The 18,882-nt window shown below is 36.5% G+C and overlaps 1 protein-coding gene across 11 annotated transcripts in view; it reads right to left on the bottom strand.

Moving 5' to 3' along the window:
* IMMP2L (inner mitochondrial membrane peptidase subunit 2) overlaps nucleotides 1–18,882 on the bottom strand; it is an 845,985-nt gene that overhangs the window by 788,433 nt on the left and 38,670 nt on the right. For all 11 annotated transcript variants that reach the window (XR_013356508.1, XM_077856156.1, XM_077856159.1 and 8 more), the window contains exon 3: nucleotides 17,693–17,829. Coding sequence is in view for 10 of the 11 variants with exons in the window: in XM_077856156.1 (XP_077712282.1) it covers nucleotides 17,693–17,827 (135 nt within the window). In the remaining variant the exon portion in view is untranslated. The remainder of the gene's footprint in view (nucleotides 1–17,692; nucleotides 17,830–18,882) is intronic.

The following is an 18,882-nucleotide window of genomic DNA, read 5'->3' as shown; positions in this document are numbered from 1 at the left end:
CCAACCATCTAATTCAAAAATTACTCAAACTTTTGTCCGTAGGGCCCTTAACCTGGCAAGGGTATTAAAACCTAGAGTCACACATACATAACGCTTGAATGCTAAAAGAAGAAATTCAAATCATAAGTCATTGCAGGAAATATATACTTATAAGCCCTAGTTATATCTGACACTTTATTAATAAGTACAGAATAGTGGGTTCTTCATGCCTGCTCCAGCTTCCAGAGGCTCTCCCACAGGAGCATCCTGGCAATATCATGAAGTTCCCACTGAGACCCCTCCTTACCAAGTCATTTGAGAGCCCTGCTCTAAACCAAACAGTCCTGGAAGCCTCTTTCTACTCACATCTGTAGACTTTGGACAGGCCCCACAGGAGCTGGGTAAGAAATATATTCTTCACATGTCCAACTTAAACTACAATAGGGAGAAAAAGGATGCCTTCACTATAGATGTGAAGCTATAAAAATTCATTCATGCTTCCTTTCACATATTCATTCATTCCTTCATCCCTGAAAAACTACTGAATTCCAACTCTGATAGGCACTGTGCTAGGCAATAGGATTCTTCGTTTTTGCAAATCCAGATATGGACCTGACCACATTTTATTCCAAGATCTGAGAGCCTTTTAAAAAAATAACTTTGCTTTAATCTCACCCTCTATTTTACAGATGTACAGTTCTTCAAGCATTCCCTGCTTAAAATTAGAGTGAATATTTTCTTCTTCCTTTTGATATTTCTGTATGAAATTTCATTCACATAAAAATAACTTGTATTTCTGTAGACATTAACTTTCTTCTTTTTTCTTTAAAAAGCAGGTCCTGGGGATCCCTGGGTAGCTCAGTGGTTTGGCGCCTGCCTTTGACCCAGGGCGTGATCCTGGAGTCCCGGAATTGAATCCCTCATTGGGCTCCGGGCATGGAGTCTGCTTCTCCCTCCTCCTGTGTCTCTGCCTTCTCTCTCTCTATCATAAATAAATAAATCTTTAAAAATAAATAAATAAATAAATAAATAAATAAATAAATAAATAAATAAATAAATAAATAAATAATACCAGGTCCTGAGAGCTATATTAATACAATTTTTAAATGGACTTCTACCATATTAGTTAACTTGGAAGTACAGTGAGTTGCTAATTTCTCATTCTTCTAACCTTTCAATATATTTCCTATGCACCATAGAATGACATATCACAATTTTATAGGTACTCTCATATATTACTTGTACAAATAAGTGATTACAAACTATCTACAAGGAATTTGCCAAAATAAATCTAGTCTATAAAGTGGTCCTATCCTTAGACCTGGAAATGTCATATTTGGTTAAACAATATGGTACAGGGATATTAAAAGCCATTGAAAATCTTACTGCAGAAAAATATTTAAGAATATTTGGATATGGGGCACCTGGGTGGCTCAGTGGTTGAGCATCCGCCATGATCCTGGGGTCCTGGGATCAAGTCCCACATCGGGCTCCCCGCAGGGAGCCTGCTTCTCTCTCTGTGTCTCATGAATAAATAAAATCTTTTTTTAAAAAAGAATATTTGGATATGTTTGGCAATATAAATTAGGTGGTAATATATTTTTTCAAAAGGTATAATTCAAAATAGAGAAAGAAGGGAGAGTAGGTGGGGAGGGAGAAAGGAAAATTGTACAGAAAAGGATAAGAAGAATCTATAGTGGTTCAGAAATGCAAATTTTGAAGTCAAAAACCTGGGCTTAAATCTGTGTAATCTTCAACAAATTAATCTCTTTGCTCCTGTTTCTTCATCCGTAAAATGGGTAATAGTACCTTCACTATAGAGTTGTGGGGGATTTTAAATAAACTATTATATTCACAGTGAATGGTGTCCTGAAATACAGTGATCTTTCAATATTTTCCAACTATTATTATTATTATTGCAGAATAATAATGTCTTAGAGTAAGAACTAATTTTTTAAAAGTAAAACTATCTGATTTTTGCACCCTCTTATTACAAATATTTATGAAGTATGTTTTCTTCTTTAACAAATTCTTCAGTGTCTAAGCATCCCCCTAGCTCAGATCGCAATCTAAGCATCTGCCTTTGGCTCAGGTCATGATCTTAAGGTCCTGAGACTGAGCCCCTAGTCTGGCTTCCTGTTCAGTGGGGAGTCTGCTTCTCCCCCAATACTCTCTCTTGAGCATGCTATCTCTCTCAAATAAATAAATGAAATCTTTAAAAAAAAATGTTTCTGTTCATAGTTAGCTGGGTCCCAGAGGCCTCTTTTTAAACTAACCATCCCTCTTATTTTTCTTTCTCATTGTTCAAATTTTAATTACAGTACAGTTAACAATCATATTAGTTTAAGGTTACAATATAGTGATTCAACAATTCTATACATTACTCAGAGCTCTTCGGGATGAGTGTACTTTTAATCCCCTTCACCTATTTCACTTATCCCCCCCATCCACCTCCTCTATGGTAACCAACAGTTTGTTCTGTATAGTTAGGAGTCTGTTTTCTGGTTTGTCTCTTTTTTTCCTTTATTCATTTATTTCTTAAATTCCATGTATAAATGAATTGATATGGCATTTGTGTTTCTCTATTTCGCTTAGCATAATACTCTCTAGCTCCATCTATGTCATTGCAAAATGGAAAGATTTCATTCTTTTTAAGGCTGAGTAATATTCCTTGTGTGTGTGTGTTTGTGTGTGCATATATATTTAACACTTCTTCTTTACCCATTCATTTATTGATGGACACTTGTTCTGCTTCCATAATTTAGCTGTTGTAAATAATGCTGTAATAAACTGAGGGGCCTATATCTTTTTGAATTAATGTTTTCATTTTCTTTGGGTAAATACTCAGTAGCACAATTGCTGTATTACATGATACTTCCATTTTTAAACTATTTGAGGAACCTTCATACTGTCTTCCAGAGTGGCTGCATCAGTGTGCATACCCATCAACAATGCATAAGGGCTCCTTTTTCTCCACATCCTCACTCACTAACACTCACATTGTCTCTTGTGCTTTTGATTTAAGCCATTCCAACAGGTGTGAAGTAATATCTCATTGAGGTTCTGTTTTGCATTTCCCTGATGAATGATGTTGAGTATGTTTCCACGTGCCTATTGACCATCTGTACGCCTTCTTTAGAGAAATGTCTGCTCATGTCTTCTGAGGCATTTTTTAATGGATTGTGGGGTTTTTTGGTGTTGTGTAAGTTCTTCATATATTTTGGATACTGACTATGATATGTCCTTTGCAAATATCTTCTCCCATTCAGTAGGCTGTCTCTTAGTTTTGATTGTTTCCTTTGCTGTGCAGAAACTTTTTATTTTGATGTACTCCCAATATTTTATTTTTGCTTTTGCTTCATTGTCTAAGGAGATATATCTAGAGAAACGTTGCTGGAGCCAATGTCAGAAAAATTACTGCCTGTGCTCTATTCTAGGATTTTTATTTCAGGTATCACATTTAGGTCTTTAGTCAATTTTGAGTTTATCTGTGTGTATGGTATAAGAAATTGGTCCAGTTTCATTCTTTTGCATGTAGCTGTCCAATTTTCCCAACACTTTTTGCTGAGGGGACTTTTTCCCATTCATATTCTTGCCTCCTTTGTTGAAGACTAATTGACCATATAATGGTAGGTTTGTTTCTGGGTTTTCTTTTTTCTTTAATATTTTATTTATTTATTCATGAGAGACACACAGAGAGAGAGAGAGAGAGAGAGAGAATGGCAGAGACACAGGCAGAGTGAGAAGCGGGCTCCATGCAGGGAGCCTGATGCGGGAGACTCAATCCCGGGTCTCCAGGATCATGCCCTGGGCCAAAGGCAAGCGCCAAACCGCTGAGCCACTCAGGGATCCCCTATTTCTGGGTTTTCTCTTCTGTTCCATTGATCTATGTGTCTATTTTTGTGCTGGAACCATACTGTTTTGATTACTACAGCTTTGTAGTATAACTTGAAATCTGAAATAGTGATAACTTCAGTTTTGTTTTTCTTTTTTCAAGATTGCTGTGACTATTCGGGGTTTTTGGTGGTTCCATGTAAATTTTGACCATCCCTTTATGTATTCACCAATTCAAGTTCCTCAAAACTCTGTTGACTTCCTATTCATCTGATTGACATTCACTCCATTCCCATATAACTATATTCATAACTCTTCGCAAACTAGAGCTCTCTCTACTTTGTCAGGCTGCTGTGGTACAAGGACCTTCAGAATCTTACACCATTATAATCTCTTTTGTCTGGCTAAAAGGATCTACTCAGTCACACCTTAAAGCTTTCTGAGGTCTTACCAAAGAGTCTTCCAGTCAAGATTTGATATTTACCCCAGGCCACTTTTTACTTTGAGGATCTTTGTCTGGCAGAGACTGCTAAAGAAATAGTTTTATTTTTTAAAACAGAAATTACTGGACACCTTGTATTCCTCTAAGTTCTACTTTAAGTTCTTTTCTTTCTTCCTATACCTTGTACAAAGCTATAAGTAACCAATTGACAATGTCAATATTCTGCCTAGAAATCTCCTTAGCCAGATCCATAAATTTGTTAGGTACACCTTCTATATTCCAAGTTCCTACAGGTAAGTTTCTCAAACTGTTTCAATACCATGAAACATGGTCACCACTATTCCAGTCTCCAAAAACAGCTCCCTTACCACCTTTCCAGCTTCTAGTAACAGTTGTCTGTCATTTGTCCAACTTTTGCCAATAATCTCCTAGCATTTTTCCAGCCCCCCACTGCTACCCAGTTCCAAAACCAATGCCATCTATTTTAGAATTTTGTTTTGGCAGCTCCTCCCTAAAAATGGCAATTTTTGTTTGGGTTACCTATTGCTTCATAACAAACCACTCCAAAACTATCAGTCTCAAAATAACAACCATTTATTCACTCATAATCCTGCAACACAGGTTTCACTCAAAGGAGCAGATCCTCTGCCTAAGGCCATTCATGTGTCTGCAATCATTTGTGACTTGAAAAGGGCTGGAAAGGCCCAACGTGGTCCTATTCACACATCAAGCACTGAACTGGGGCTCCCTGGCCAGGATGTTTCACTTGTCTTCCAATGCCCCCTCTAGCAGGACAGCCTGAGTTTCTTACATGTTCCCAGTTCACAAGTACTGACCAAGTTTCCACTTGAGTAACATCTGTTGATGCCCAATTGGTTTAAACAAGCCCATATGGCCAGATTCACTGTGGAAGGGAACTTTGTAAATCAATGAGGGAACTGTGTTTCACTGAGGAGTCATTACTGTAAAAATCTACACATCTCCCATGCTAAGTAAATGGGCCATTCTCTCAGGTGACACTCTATGCTTCTTCTTGGTCATTTTAAAAACTACAGATGGGTGCCTTGGTGGCTCAGTCAGTTAACGGTCTGTCTTCAGCTCAGCTAATGATCTCAGGATCCTGGGATCAAGCCCCACATCAGGCTCCCTAATAATTGGGAGTCTGCTTCTCCCTCTTCTGCTTCACTCTCCCTGCCCAACCCCTGCTCATGTACACTCTGTCTCAAATAAATAATAAAATCTTCAAAAAATATAAATAAATAAATAAAACTACAAAAAAAGAAAGATGGTTTATATTCATAAAAAAGAAAGAAAGAAGATTAGCTGGCAAAATAAAAAACTGAACAAAAAAGTTAAAAGATCTGTTGATGCTTTAAGCTATAAAGTACAGCCCACACATTTAAAAGTTAAAGTAGCGGGACTTTAAGCTATAAAGTACAGCCCACACATTTAAAAGTTAAAGTAGCGGGACACCTGGGTGGCTCTGGAGTTGAGCATCTGCCTTTGGCCCAGGGTGTGATCCTGGAGTCCCGGGATCAAATCCCACATCAGACTCCCTGTATGGAGACTGCTTCCCTCTCTGCCTATATCTCTGCCTCCCTCTCTCTCTGTCTCTCATGAATAAATAATTAAGTAAAATCTTGCTAAAAATTTAAAAAGTTAAAGTAGTAAGATAATATAAAATCAAAACTAGAAGAAATTTAAAGTACAGTCTACAACTAGAAAGAAAAATCAAAATGAAAAGTATAAATTGATATAACTATTGATGCAAGAGATTACAAGCAATAAAATAAGCTAAAACTAGCATAAATATATAGAGAATGAAAAATGTATTTTTAAAAGGTACTAAAAGTTAGAATTCAAAAGCTTAACACACTAAGACAATCAGGAGTTTTGAAGCAAAAGCAGTTTCCAGGTCTGGCAAATGCCCCCAAAATCTGCCCTACCCAAGAGTTGGGATTCTCTACAACAAAGGTTTCTCAAACGTATTTTTTTATTAAAGCATAATTGAGACATAACATTATATTAGTTTCAGATGTACAACACAATGATTCAACACTTGTATACACTGTAAAATGATGACCCCAGTAAGTCTAGTTACCATCCATCACCATACATAGTTATGAAATTGTTTTTCAAACCTGAGTATTTACAGACCTTGTCACAATGCAGATTCCAAGGTCCTAGTAATGATTCCATTTTCATAGAACTGGGATCGGGCTCAGGAACTTTAATGAATAAGCACCCCAGGTGATATTAATAAAAACCTAAAAATGGCACTAACTGTCAAAGGGCTTTCTCAGACCATGGGCCTCCTTATCCTTTGCATTGCATTTACAGCTTGAAGCCCTTAGGACAAGCCCACATTTAGAATTCCAGATTCAAAAGCTAACATCCTCCTTAGCTATAGCTCAATTTGAGCAGCTTCACCCTTTCAAGCCTCCTTCCAGCAATAAAGCAGCTTTTTTCAAATTACAGGTCATGACCAATGAGTGAGTCATAGAATCAATTTAATGGGATGCAACCAGAATAGAAAATATCAGAGGGCACTGCACATAATGATGGTAATTACAATTTTAGTATTGTTACATGAAACTTCTGTTTCAGTTGTGTGTGTATAGGTACAATGAAAAACTATACTACTTAATGAGTCATGAGCAAAAAGGTTTGAAAACCTCTGCCAAAAGAATATGATGGATTCATCAAGAAGCTAAAAAGTTTTCAGGTGAAGAGTGCAGAAACACCCTCAAAGTCAAAGAAAAAAATTTTAATGATGATAATTTCATTTCATCATATTTCTGTAGGGTTTAATTATTCAAGCACTTCAATGCTTCAAAGAACAAATTTAATATGCATTTATTCAGCATCCCTCTGAATGGGTAGGTGAGAGGAATATGGTTCTTTTCTTTTAGAAGCTTACAAAGTAGAGTTAAGCATTAACCCATGAAATAACTAGAAGATTACAAGACAATACAAAACATGTATAATCATGAGTTAAATTTACAGTGCTGTGGGATTTCAAATAAATGAGTGACAGAATTAGGGAAAGTTGCCTGAAGAAGATAGGACTGGAGTTTAGCCTTAAAGGGAGCATAAGGTAAAAAAAAAAAAAAAAAAAAAAAAAAAGCAGAGAGGAAAAGGTATAGTAATAAGTCTTGTTATATAGCCAAATGAGGCTAATGCCTATAAAAGTCTCAAACACTTGGCATATAACACAATAGTGAGTACACATACCACACTCAGTCATTCAGAAACCCAGGTTCTTTCTATCTTATAGATCCACCATCTCCTAGGGCCTCAGAGCCAGACCGAGTCTGGAAATGGCAACTTACTTTTCATCCTCTTTCCATTGTCCAGAACTCAGCCCCATTTTACTAGTAGGAAAGGCAAATAATATAGCCTAGGATCAAAATGGAGTGCCTCCATTCATTGCTAGTACTTTCTCTTACAACTAAAGTATCCCAAACATAATACAAAGAATAAATAGAGGAAGACTCTGAAAGATAGAAAGAAGACAGACTGGAGGTTAGGGACCGTAGGACTTGAGGAACGACACTGTGGCAAGTTCCCTGGGTTCTTTTTCTCAGATATCCTAGATAAGGTACTGAAGAAGCCTGCAACCAGGAGCCACCAGAACAGGCAGAACAAAAAAAAAAAAAAAATTAAAGAAAAGCTTACTTTCTAGCCACAGGGCCAGGAAAAGGATGTCCAAGGATGGAAAACACTTCTAATACCTATCTTAATCCCAACAAACACCAAAGAAAACCCTGCCCCAACACCAGATGTTAGTGGGCTAAACAGGAAACTGGGGCTAAAACAGCATCAATGAGACTGGGTACATTCCCTTCACTTCCCCCTGTCCTAGAACAAAGAGGTAGAATGAGAATGCAGGACATGTTAGTCAATACACACACTATCATCTAACCCAGGATAGTTTGATAATCTCTTTAAAATGAAACATAAACGTACCATATGACTTAGCACGCCACTCCTAGAAGTATTATTCACAATAATGAAAATGTGGAAACAACCTAAATATTCATCAGCTGGTAAGCAGAAACAACGTGGGAAAAAAAATCCATACAATGGAATTATTTTTGATAATTTAAAAAAAAAAAACTATTGATATATGGTACAATGTAAGTAAACCTCAAAACACATTATGGTAAGTCAAAGAAGCAAAACATAAAACACCACATATTGAATGGTTCTATTTGCAGAGAATGCCCAGAAAAGGCACAGGTAAAAATAAGAATTAACTTAAAATAGACATGAGGGATCATCTTGGGGTGGATGGAAATGTTCTAAAAGGTGATGATTACATAACTCCATAAATTTATTAAAAATTACTAAATCATTCACCATGGATAAATTCAATGATATATAAATTATACCTCAATAAAACTTTTTTTAAAAATAGACAGAAGGGTACAATGAACTACCATTTTACCCATTACCTAGTGTGCACAGTTATGAAGTCATGGCCAATCTTGTTTCATCTATACCATCATTCCATTCTTCTTCCTCCCATATTACTATAATGTAAATCTCAGCTATTATACATTTCGTTGTAAATTTTATGTGATGAATACAGAATTTTTTAAACTAACCACAATACAATTTTTATACCTTAAAAAAATATAAAGGGCAGCCCAGGTGGCTCAGCGGTTTAGCACCGCCCTCAGCCCAGGGCGTGATCCTGGAGACCCAGGATGGAGTCCCATGTCAGGCTCCCTGCATGGGGCCTGCTTCTCCCTCTGCCTGTGTCTCTGCCTCTCTCTGTGTCTCTCATGAATAAATAAATAAAATCTTAAACATACACACACACACACACACACACATATAAAAGTACAAGTGATAAAATGGAACTTTGGTCATTTTAAATAATCTTTTGTTGTTTTCTCATATTTTCAATTTTGTCTTTTATTTCTTTGAACATATCACATTTAGCCACTCATCGTTCTAATACTAGACTTTAAGGTCCAACTCTGCCAAAGGATGTTACAGACTCTCACTTGTAATAGTGATCTTTGCCTTGTGTGATATTTTTACTGTGAGATCATGTTTATCAAACATTGTATGTGCCCAGGAAGATTGGTGATAGCCCCCACTGAGTGCCTAGGCACCACTAAGTCCAAAGAGAATGAAAATCTCAATTTAGGGTATTTCAATTGCAGTGAAGGTGAATTCAAACCTCAGTCCCGCATTTAGGGCTTTTGTCCTTTACTCAGAGTCTAGAATTTTTTTCTTGCAGAACAGATTTTGGTTTTAGTGTATGCATTCCCTAAAGATATGTCTCCTCCATAGTCCTGAATTTATTCAGCATTCCTGTTCCACCTCTCTACCCTGTCTGAGCCCAGGGCCTTATCTTCTGATCCCCACGTGGCTGTTAAAACCAAAAACTCTGAGTTACCCGGAATTGACAAATGTCCATAGGACAGCTGCTGGCTTGAATGCGTACTTACTATTCTGGAAATGTACTCCCCCTTATTTGTGGTCTCAGATCATTTCCATCATTTCCCTCACCTCCCTGCAAGGTCACTATGCATTTTTAAAGATTTTTAATGTTTTATTTATACTTTTTTATGAGTTTTGCATTGAGAATATTTTCTAGATATCTACTCTGCTGTATTTCCACAAAGTGAAATCTAACTCCTTCTTTTATGAGGTCTAATTATAAAGTTTATAATCTTCAGTTTAAAATCGGGCATTTTCTATAAACCTGAGTTTCAAAGTTTGAAATGCTTCATCTCTCACTATAACATTAATTTCTACCTTTGTTTTAATTCCAAATGTATACAGAATGATCCCAAAATTAAGTAACTTACCAATTACACCACTGCATAAACAAAAATAAAATGGAACAAAATAGCTCTGTGAGCAATATTATAGGAAGGTATTATTAACACAATAGTAATAAAGCATGACTTTTATTAATTATCATTTAGTAAAATGGAAAGCATTACCAGAGTTAGCTGGAGTCAGTTCTAAAGCTTGATGGCTATGTGAGTTTAGGTAAATTACCTCAAATGTTTAGCCTCAGTTTTTTTTAAATGTGCAGTTTAGAACTTGGGTCAATATCCTTTAATGTAGCAAAAGTCCTATCCAAGGGAATCTGAAGAAAGTATTACATTTAAAATTATGTAAAAGATAAGCATTAATATGCCAATCAGCAATGACCATGACTCAGAAGAGTATATAAAAGTTTCATTAAAGGGGCATGATGTACCCAACTTAAATGGCTCAATAACAATGTTTTTGTGTATGTAGATACATACACAGGTATGTACGTGTGTGTATACAGAGAGACATCAATACCTATGTTTGAGAGAGAGAGAGAGAAAGAGAGGGAGGGAAAAAGAGAAAAGGAAGAAAATAACATAAATGTGACAAAATATTGAGAACCCGTGGGAGTTCTCTGTACTACTCTTACAACTTTTCTGTAAGTCTAAAATTACTTCAACATCTTTTTTAAAAGTGTTATAAAGTCAGCATTTAAATAACAGATATAACCCTGGCTCCATAAAACAGAAGCATACTGTTCTTCTATCATGGGAAGTGAAGGAAATCCATGAAGGGACATTATAAAGTTATCACTCACCAACTGTTTCGGTTTCACATATGTTTGTTGCTATAAATACAAACTGATCTATTTGAATTCTCTATTAATGACAGGTTGCAGAACTACATAAAAATGTAGAACATCCTGAGGGGTAAACACCTTAGGTGAGATTTTTGAGCCAAAGGTAATTTGGGAAGAAAGCTCACACATAAGCTGAAAAAGCATTCCAACATTAACTCCTGGCTTCCTCCAAAGTCAGCCCCAGACGGCCAAGGGGAGTAAAACACAGAGCATTCAGCATCACAGGAAATGTGTGCCCGGTGGTTCTCAGCATCTTGGAAGTGCAAATTCAGCAGATAAAACTCCCTAAATCTACAATAAATTCTGGTGCATAAGTCACAATATATCTCTTTCCTTAAGAGTCTACATTTGTATCTAGCTTCTCAGAATGTAATAATAATAATTATAAACAATGATGATTGTTGGATATTAAGCCCACTATAGATTTAAAACTTTTTAATAAAATAAATAAATGTGACAAGGAGAGAGTGTTAGCCTCTTTGCTTATGTATTTGACAGAACTTTTAATTTTAAACTCAGCAGGAAACAAGATAATGACTGTAAAGAGCCAAGAAGGAGCCTAAGAAGTTTATTACAAACGAGTTTCTTCAAGATCATTTGCAGGTAGCTGAAAGTCAAGACAATTTTGAGCCAATGAAAGTGTGTTACTGATTAGTAAATACCTCAATGCTGATTAAACTCTATTTTCTCTCCCATTCTCTAACTTTCTAATATATTCTGCATAAATCTTTCTCTGAAGTCTGAGCTAGAGAGATGGAATTGTGGAGTAATGTTTTCAAGTATTTTCCCCTCTGGCTATGCCAACTGGAAAAAAGAAGACAGTATACTATATAAAAATTCTGTAGCAATTACAACAAAACAAGACAATGATACCTACAGTTATTTCCTTCACTAACTTCTTAAAGTCTTAAATCTTAATTTTAAATGTAGAAGGCATACACCTTTTATAAGAACCAGTGACCCTACTGCAGGCATTCTCACTCAAATAAAAATCTAAAACTCTGGTGTGAGGTCATTAAACTATTCCTAGGGCACCTTTTTTACTCTAAAAGCCTCAGTAAGCGATTGAACTTCTAATTTGAATAATTGCATTCCACCAACATAAATTCCCTCTGTAGTTTCAACTGTATGCAGTATCAGTCTCCATTTCCTGAGTTAAATTAATGTTGAGTAATGTGGTGCTTCTTTAAAAAAAAAAAAGTGCATCTACTTTCACAGGAACCTTTCAGCAACTAGTAGAAGTGATTCATGCGCAGTAGAGGGGAATAGGTCAGTATGAATAATCATTAAGCAACAATTTCTGCCAGCATTCCCTGTGTGCAGAGCATTGCTAAAGGTATATCTCATCTAATAAAATAGATATATCTATATAACTTTATTTTAAAAAATCAAGTGTTTCATAAACAATCCTATTTCCCATTGAATTATATCATATCATTAAAAACTTTTTCATTTATGACTTACCTTCAACAACTGTGAGTCCTCATGTTTCATCAACTCTATCCTTCTAGTCAGAAACCTAATAGATTATAAATTAAAACTGGAAAACCTAACCTACTCAATAGGGTTTAAAAAGTAAAGATTTCTTGTAAGAGGGGATCCTGGAAATAAGCCTCTTCTATTAAATCTCAAGCCAGCAGAATTCTAAAATGACATAAGAAAGTTCTGATGCGGGGCAGCCCGGGTGGCTCAGCGGTTTAGCATCGCCTTCAGCCCAGGGCGTGATCCTGGAGTCCCGGGATCGACTCCCACGTTGGGCTCCCTGCGAGGAGCCTGCTTCTCCCTCTGCCTGTGTCTCTGCCTCTCTCTCTCTCTCTCTCTGCCTCTCATGAATAAATAAATAAAATCTTTAAAAAAAAAAAAAAAAAAAGTTCTGATGCAAAATTTGTTACCAAAGTGAATTTCCAGTGTTCCTATAACAGCATTTATTCAATATACTCAAAAAGACTGGTAATATAGTCTCTCTAATGAGATTTGATCTTTGAATCCTTGGATTTTCTTAAATAACATTTCTAGAAGTTGCAGAGTAACTTTTTAAGAAAAGCCACTCTAAAGTGATGATCCAACTGGCCCTGGGTGACTTCCAACCTAAAGACATCTAAAATGGATCAACCCATTCCAGAATTCAGTGACTCAAAATTTCAATCTATTAGTTTTGTCAGTCTTTGGCTCCAAAGATTAGGGTCATTGTAAGTAGACTCAAAGGTGAAAAACAACTCTTTAGATTACCTCTGAAGTCAACTAAATACCATTGGAGTCATAGTGGATGTACTCACCTACTCACTATTCTTCCTTACCTCCTCACTTTACCATGACTCCCTGATCTCATTGACTTTGGGTTTTGACATGTGACTTACTTTGACCAATGGAATGTGAACAGAAGAGTAGAAGTTCTGAACTGAGGCTTTAAGAGGTTCTGACTTTTTCCACTCACCCTCCAGTATCCTGCTATCACCCAGGAGAACATACCCCAAGCACCCCTGGCTCCTTCAGCATAGGTCTCATAATGAAAGATACATGAAGTGGACTGAACCAAAACCATAGTCTAGAGTAACTACAGTTAATCTATTGACTCATGTGTAAGAAATGATTGGAATGCAAGCAAATGAAATCTTAGAGTGGTTTATTTATTGCTGTAGTAAAAGTTAATACAGTGGACAACAGTAAGAGGGCTCAACATATTATTTTCTGGTACCTCTCTGTTCCAAATTAAAAATTTCCAGGTCCAGTCTCCAAAATAGTATGCTAAAGCAAACTGGTTCTCATTTCTGATGCACCAGGCATTGGTCAAATATGTCTGACAGCTTGATATCTTCTCGTCTGAAAATGCATCCATCATTCACGATTAATAACTTTGAACCTCTCCTACTAAAGTAAAAGTACATTGAAGATGGAATCCGTACCTGATTCGCCATCCCCCTATAGGACCTAAAACAGTGTTTCACACTTTCTAGCCATTTGATAAATGACTTCCTATTCCAACTCAAAGTTACCACTGCTTTTCATTATTATCCATATCCCAAAATGACCTCCAGAGTCACAAAGTGCTTCATATATTTGAAATGACAGAAATGACTAGATATGATCTTTCCACCTGAATATACAGGTATTCTAAGGCACTACACAATGAATGATGCTAAAGACTAGTAACCTACACCAACATGAATTCCTTTGAAATGGCATAGATTCCTTCAATGAATAGTGAGATATAGAATAGGTGGCTATATGAAATATCTAATAGTGCCACACATAAAGCATGGTGCTGCCATGGAGGCATGTCAGCATTCAAGGGAGGTTTCACAAAGGGACCTATCAATGCCTTCAGGGGAGCACATTTCTGTCTTGCTCTCTTTCAACATCAGCACACATCCAGAGAACTCCCTTCCTTCACAACAAATCAACCAACTGCCAAATACCAGATATAATCCTCAGGTCTCAGAGTCAGTAAAAGCAGGTGTGTTCCCATGGCCAACAAGCACAGGAAAAAATGCTCCACATCACTTGCCATCAGGGAAATACAAATCAAAATCACAATGAGATACCACCTCACAGCAGTGAGAATGGCTAAAATTAACAAGATAGGAAACAACAAATGTTGGACAGGATGTGGAGAAAGGGGAAAACCTCTTGCACTGTTGGTGGGAATGCAAACTGCTGCAGCCACTCTGGAAAACAGTGTAGAGGTTCCTCACAAGTTAAAAATAGAGCTACTCTATGACCCAGCAATTGCACTAGTGGGGATTTACCCCAAAGATACAGATGTAGTGAAACACCAAGACACCTGCACCCCAATGTTCTTAGTAGCAATGTCCACAATAACCAAACTGTGGAAGGAGCCACAATGTCCTTCAACAGATGAACGGTATATACTCAATGGAACACTACTCGGTCCTCAGAAAAGGTGAATACCCACCATTTGTTTTAACATGGATAGAACTGGAGGGTATTATGCTGAGTGAAGTAAGTCAATCGGAGAAAGACAATAATCATATAGTTTCACTCAAATGTGGAATGTAAGAAATAGTGAAAGGGATTATAAGAGAAAGGAAGGAAACTGAGTGGGGAAAAAATTAAAGAGGGAGACTAACCATAAGAGCCTCTTGACTCTGGGAAACAAACAAAGGGTTGCAGAAGGGGAAGCATCTGGGGGGATGGGGCAACTGGGTGACAGGCACTGAAGAGGGCACTTGATGGGATGAGCCCTGCGGTTATGCTAGATGTTGGCAAACTGAATTTAAATAAAAGAAAAAAATTAAAAATAAATAAAAATTAAAAAGCAGGTGTGTTCCTTGCAGGATGCTCAAGAACTTCCAAAGATGTCCACACACCCTGCCAGCTATTTTAGTACTTGTGTCATTAGGGAGATTTCAAGACAAGAATTTTTTTCAAATTTTTGGTCAAAAATTCTGCTGAACCCCATGGTCTAAACATGTTCAGTTCATCAGAGCTGAATGGTAGTAAAGATATCTTCAAAAATGCTTAATTAATTAATCACTATATCCCATTATTGCAATTTCTGCTCCTAAATAATTTTAAGTATAATTTAGTAATATCTAATGAAATATAAATAATTATAGTTAGAAAAAGTCAAAATAATCCCCAAATACAGACCCAACTGTAATAAACATACACCTTTATTTTCTTCCCAGAACATCCTTTCCTCTTTTATTCTGAAAATAGCCTGCCTCTCTTGTGGGAAAGGTCATGCCATCTTACCCTGAAGGCTGAAAGTCCCCGAGCCACAGGTTAGGGGTGTATACCTGTCTGAAGCTGGGCACCCCAGGCCACTGATCAAACTTTATCTATATTTGTATAGATAAGGGCATGTGACCAAAACTGAATAAATCAGTCTTTTCCCAAGATCTTTCAAAGTGAAATTAAGGCAAGAGGAGAGATCTCTCTCATTCCTTAAGAGATGATTCCTTAAGATCTCATTCCTTAAGATCAGGCATCTGATCAGGCAGCCATGTGCCCCGCACTGTGAAGAAAGCTGGTCGGAAAAAAAAAGCAGCAGAAGTCAGAAACACAGAAGACTGAGCACCCTGCAGCATCCAAATCCCTGGTTCCAGTTGTCCCTGATGATTGCCACACTTTAGTCTTTCTCCTAGGTACATAATAAGCCTTCCAATAAACTCTCCTGTATATCTAACACAATTCAAGCTGTTTTCCTGGAATCAGTAGCCAAGGAAGTTCTACATAATATATCAAACAAACTACAAGGTAACAAATTTGACTTCTTGGGAGTAGGGTCAGGAACACTGTAAGAAATGTACCTGCAGCAAAATTAGTATGAGTTAATAGAATAACACTATTTAACACTTTCTTCACTACCTTCCTAACTGGGGATAAGCTTTGTCTTTTCCTAAGCCAATCAACTTCTTGTATTTTTTAGTGAATTAACCTGTTAGCAACAAGTCATGAACACAGATGTTCAGTGGCTATATACTGGGCTAAAACATGAAGATTAGGATACTATGATTGCCATATGATTCTCTGGACTATCATTAGATCCAAAGTAAGAAGGCTTGTGTTCTGGAAAAATCTACCTCAGGACAGTAATGGTTGTAAACCAAATAGCACTCACTACCAGAACTCAGGAAGAGATCGGATTTTCCATACAATAATTACATTTAAAAAAACAAACTCATTCTAACTCCTCAAAGCTGATACCTATGCCCTTAACTAGTTCTGACTAAAACAAAAAGAAAAAACAAAATGGTTTTTCTTTATATAACTTCAAGCTCTTATCAGCTTACATATTCATTTTACTTGTTTTATACAGTTATTTAGCACAATGTGAACTTCATACAAGCTCATAATGGAAGAAAACAAGTCATATCACAAGATGCAAATTCTTCTGAATTACATAAACTTACTTACACGGCTAGATTCAAGACACAAAGTTTAGAACAACAAAGTCTTCTCTAAGTTATTCCAGAAGACTATTTGCATATTAAATTTTAGAAATCTCTACTGCAAAATTCTTCCAGTGTAAACTGGCATTTAATCTTTTCAATCTGCAACATGCTTAAAAATAATATGTCCAGAACATGTGGGACCAGTGCTCTAGACTTTTTTACCTGCTAAAAGTGTCTATGTATACACATATATACATATACACATATATAAACATGCATAGATATGTGTATTCATGTGTATATATACACACATATATATAGTTTGTATATATTTTCTATGTGTATACATATTTTGGGTGTGTGTACATATATATATACACTCATATATTTATATAGACATAGAGATAGATATAGCAATCATATATATATATATATACACACACACACATATATACACACACACACATACACCCACACACACATATACACACACACACACACAGTGACTGAATTTGATCCAAACCCATCCTGCAAGTATACTAATTTGGTCTTAAAAGGATATTTAAGTGTGGATTCAAATATAGATAATCAAAATATCCTAAAATCCCAGGCCATATCCACAGAAAATGGTGTCATTTAGTACAATTTCTTTAGAATCTCTACTTAGAATTCCTAAAATAAATAAAAACTAAAAAATAAATAAATAAATAGACATAAAGAACTATTTGATAATTATGTTTATTGAACTCTACCTGTTTATAATATGACCACATTAAAAGACCTTTTAAAAAAATTTAGAAAAGTTAAATTTCAGGCCAAGGCCTTTTTAAAACTTTTCAGGTCCCAGCATAGAAATAATATACAGAAATCCCATTGCTGGTACATGAGAAACCGTAAAGCATGTGCTACAAATAATGAAGCCAGATTCATTTTTACCTGCATTGATGCTCCCTCCACTCTTGCAACACAGGCCACCCGGTCCAGGAAAGTCACTGCCACAGGCACTGCCACAAAAAAACCCTTACAGAAGGCCTTAGCATATCTTCTCACCCAGCCTTGTGACTGTGCCATACCTTAAAACACACAAAAGAAAGTATGAGATTAGCTTCTAAAAAAGGTAAAAAAGAAACAAAAACAGCACAAGAAAAGAGTTAAGGAAAAACCTCATCTCTTAATATAATTAATTGTATTTAAGTATATAATTATCAATAATACATAATATAAATATAATTAATAATTATATATAATTAATTATTATAATCTTAGTTTCACACTTATCCCTGTAAGTAGTGGAATAAATTTGACTTAAATCTCAAAGGCAAGTACACTAACTCAGGTTAATTCTCTTCAGCAACTAAAGTCCACTTGCTAACTTCAGTGGAAACTTTCTCTTCACAAAGCACTACGTTAGAAAACAAACAAGCATTCCAAAAGGAAATCCTTTCAGGTTGCTGACTATTATGGCGGAGATACTTCTTACACTCCTGAGATCTGTTCTCTTCCATAGTCACAGAAGTTTTTGTGGGACATATGGCTTCCTGGCCTCCCTTGCAGGTAAGTGTGACCAGGTGACTAAGTCTGATGAAAAGGCCTAAGAGCAAAAATGATAAACTTCTCCATCGTGCCCTGAAAAGGAAAATGTCCTCCCCTTTCCTGTTGCCCTTTTTATGATACCATGATAACAAGGTAGTAGTAGGAGCAGAAATAGCCATCTCAAGTTAAAGATGGCAAAGCAACAAGATAGAAGGGTCCCAGGTGCCCAGCACCATGGAGGCACTGTAATTGTGCTGCACTGCTTACCTTTGAACTATTAAATGAGACATCTACCACCTTCCATCGTGTTTAAACCACTCCTATAAGAGTCTGTATTACAGTAACCAACCTAACCCTAACTAATACAACAATGAAATCTATGATACATCAAGAAAAAAAATCACTGAACGTGAATTCAATACAGATAACTATGAATACTCACTCACTCTGTAACCACTCGAAAATTTTTCAGATTTTCTAGGCATTAGAAATCCCTTCATTGTCTCATGTAATTAAAAATAAAATAGTGGGGATCCCTGGGTGGCGCAGCGGTTTGGCACCTGCCTTTGGCCCAGGGCACGATCCTGGTAGAC

Source organism: Canis aureus, chromosome 18, assembly GCF_053574225.1.
Source record: "Canis aureus isolate CA01 chromosome 18, VMU_Caureus_v.1.0, whole genome shotgun sequence".
Lineage (NCBI taxonomy): Eukaryota > Metazoa > Chordata > Mammalia > Carnivora > Canidae > Canis > Canis aureus.
The sequence above is the reverse complement of the archived record's forward strand: the minus strand, read 5'-3'. Positions and strand labels throughout refer to the sequence as shown.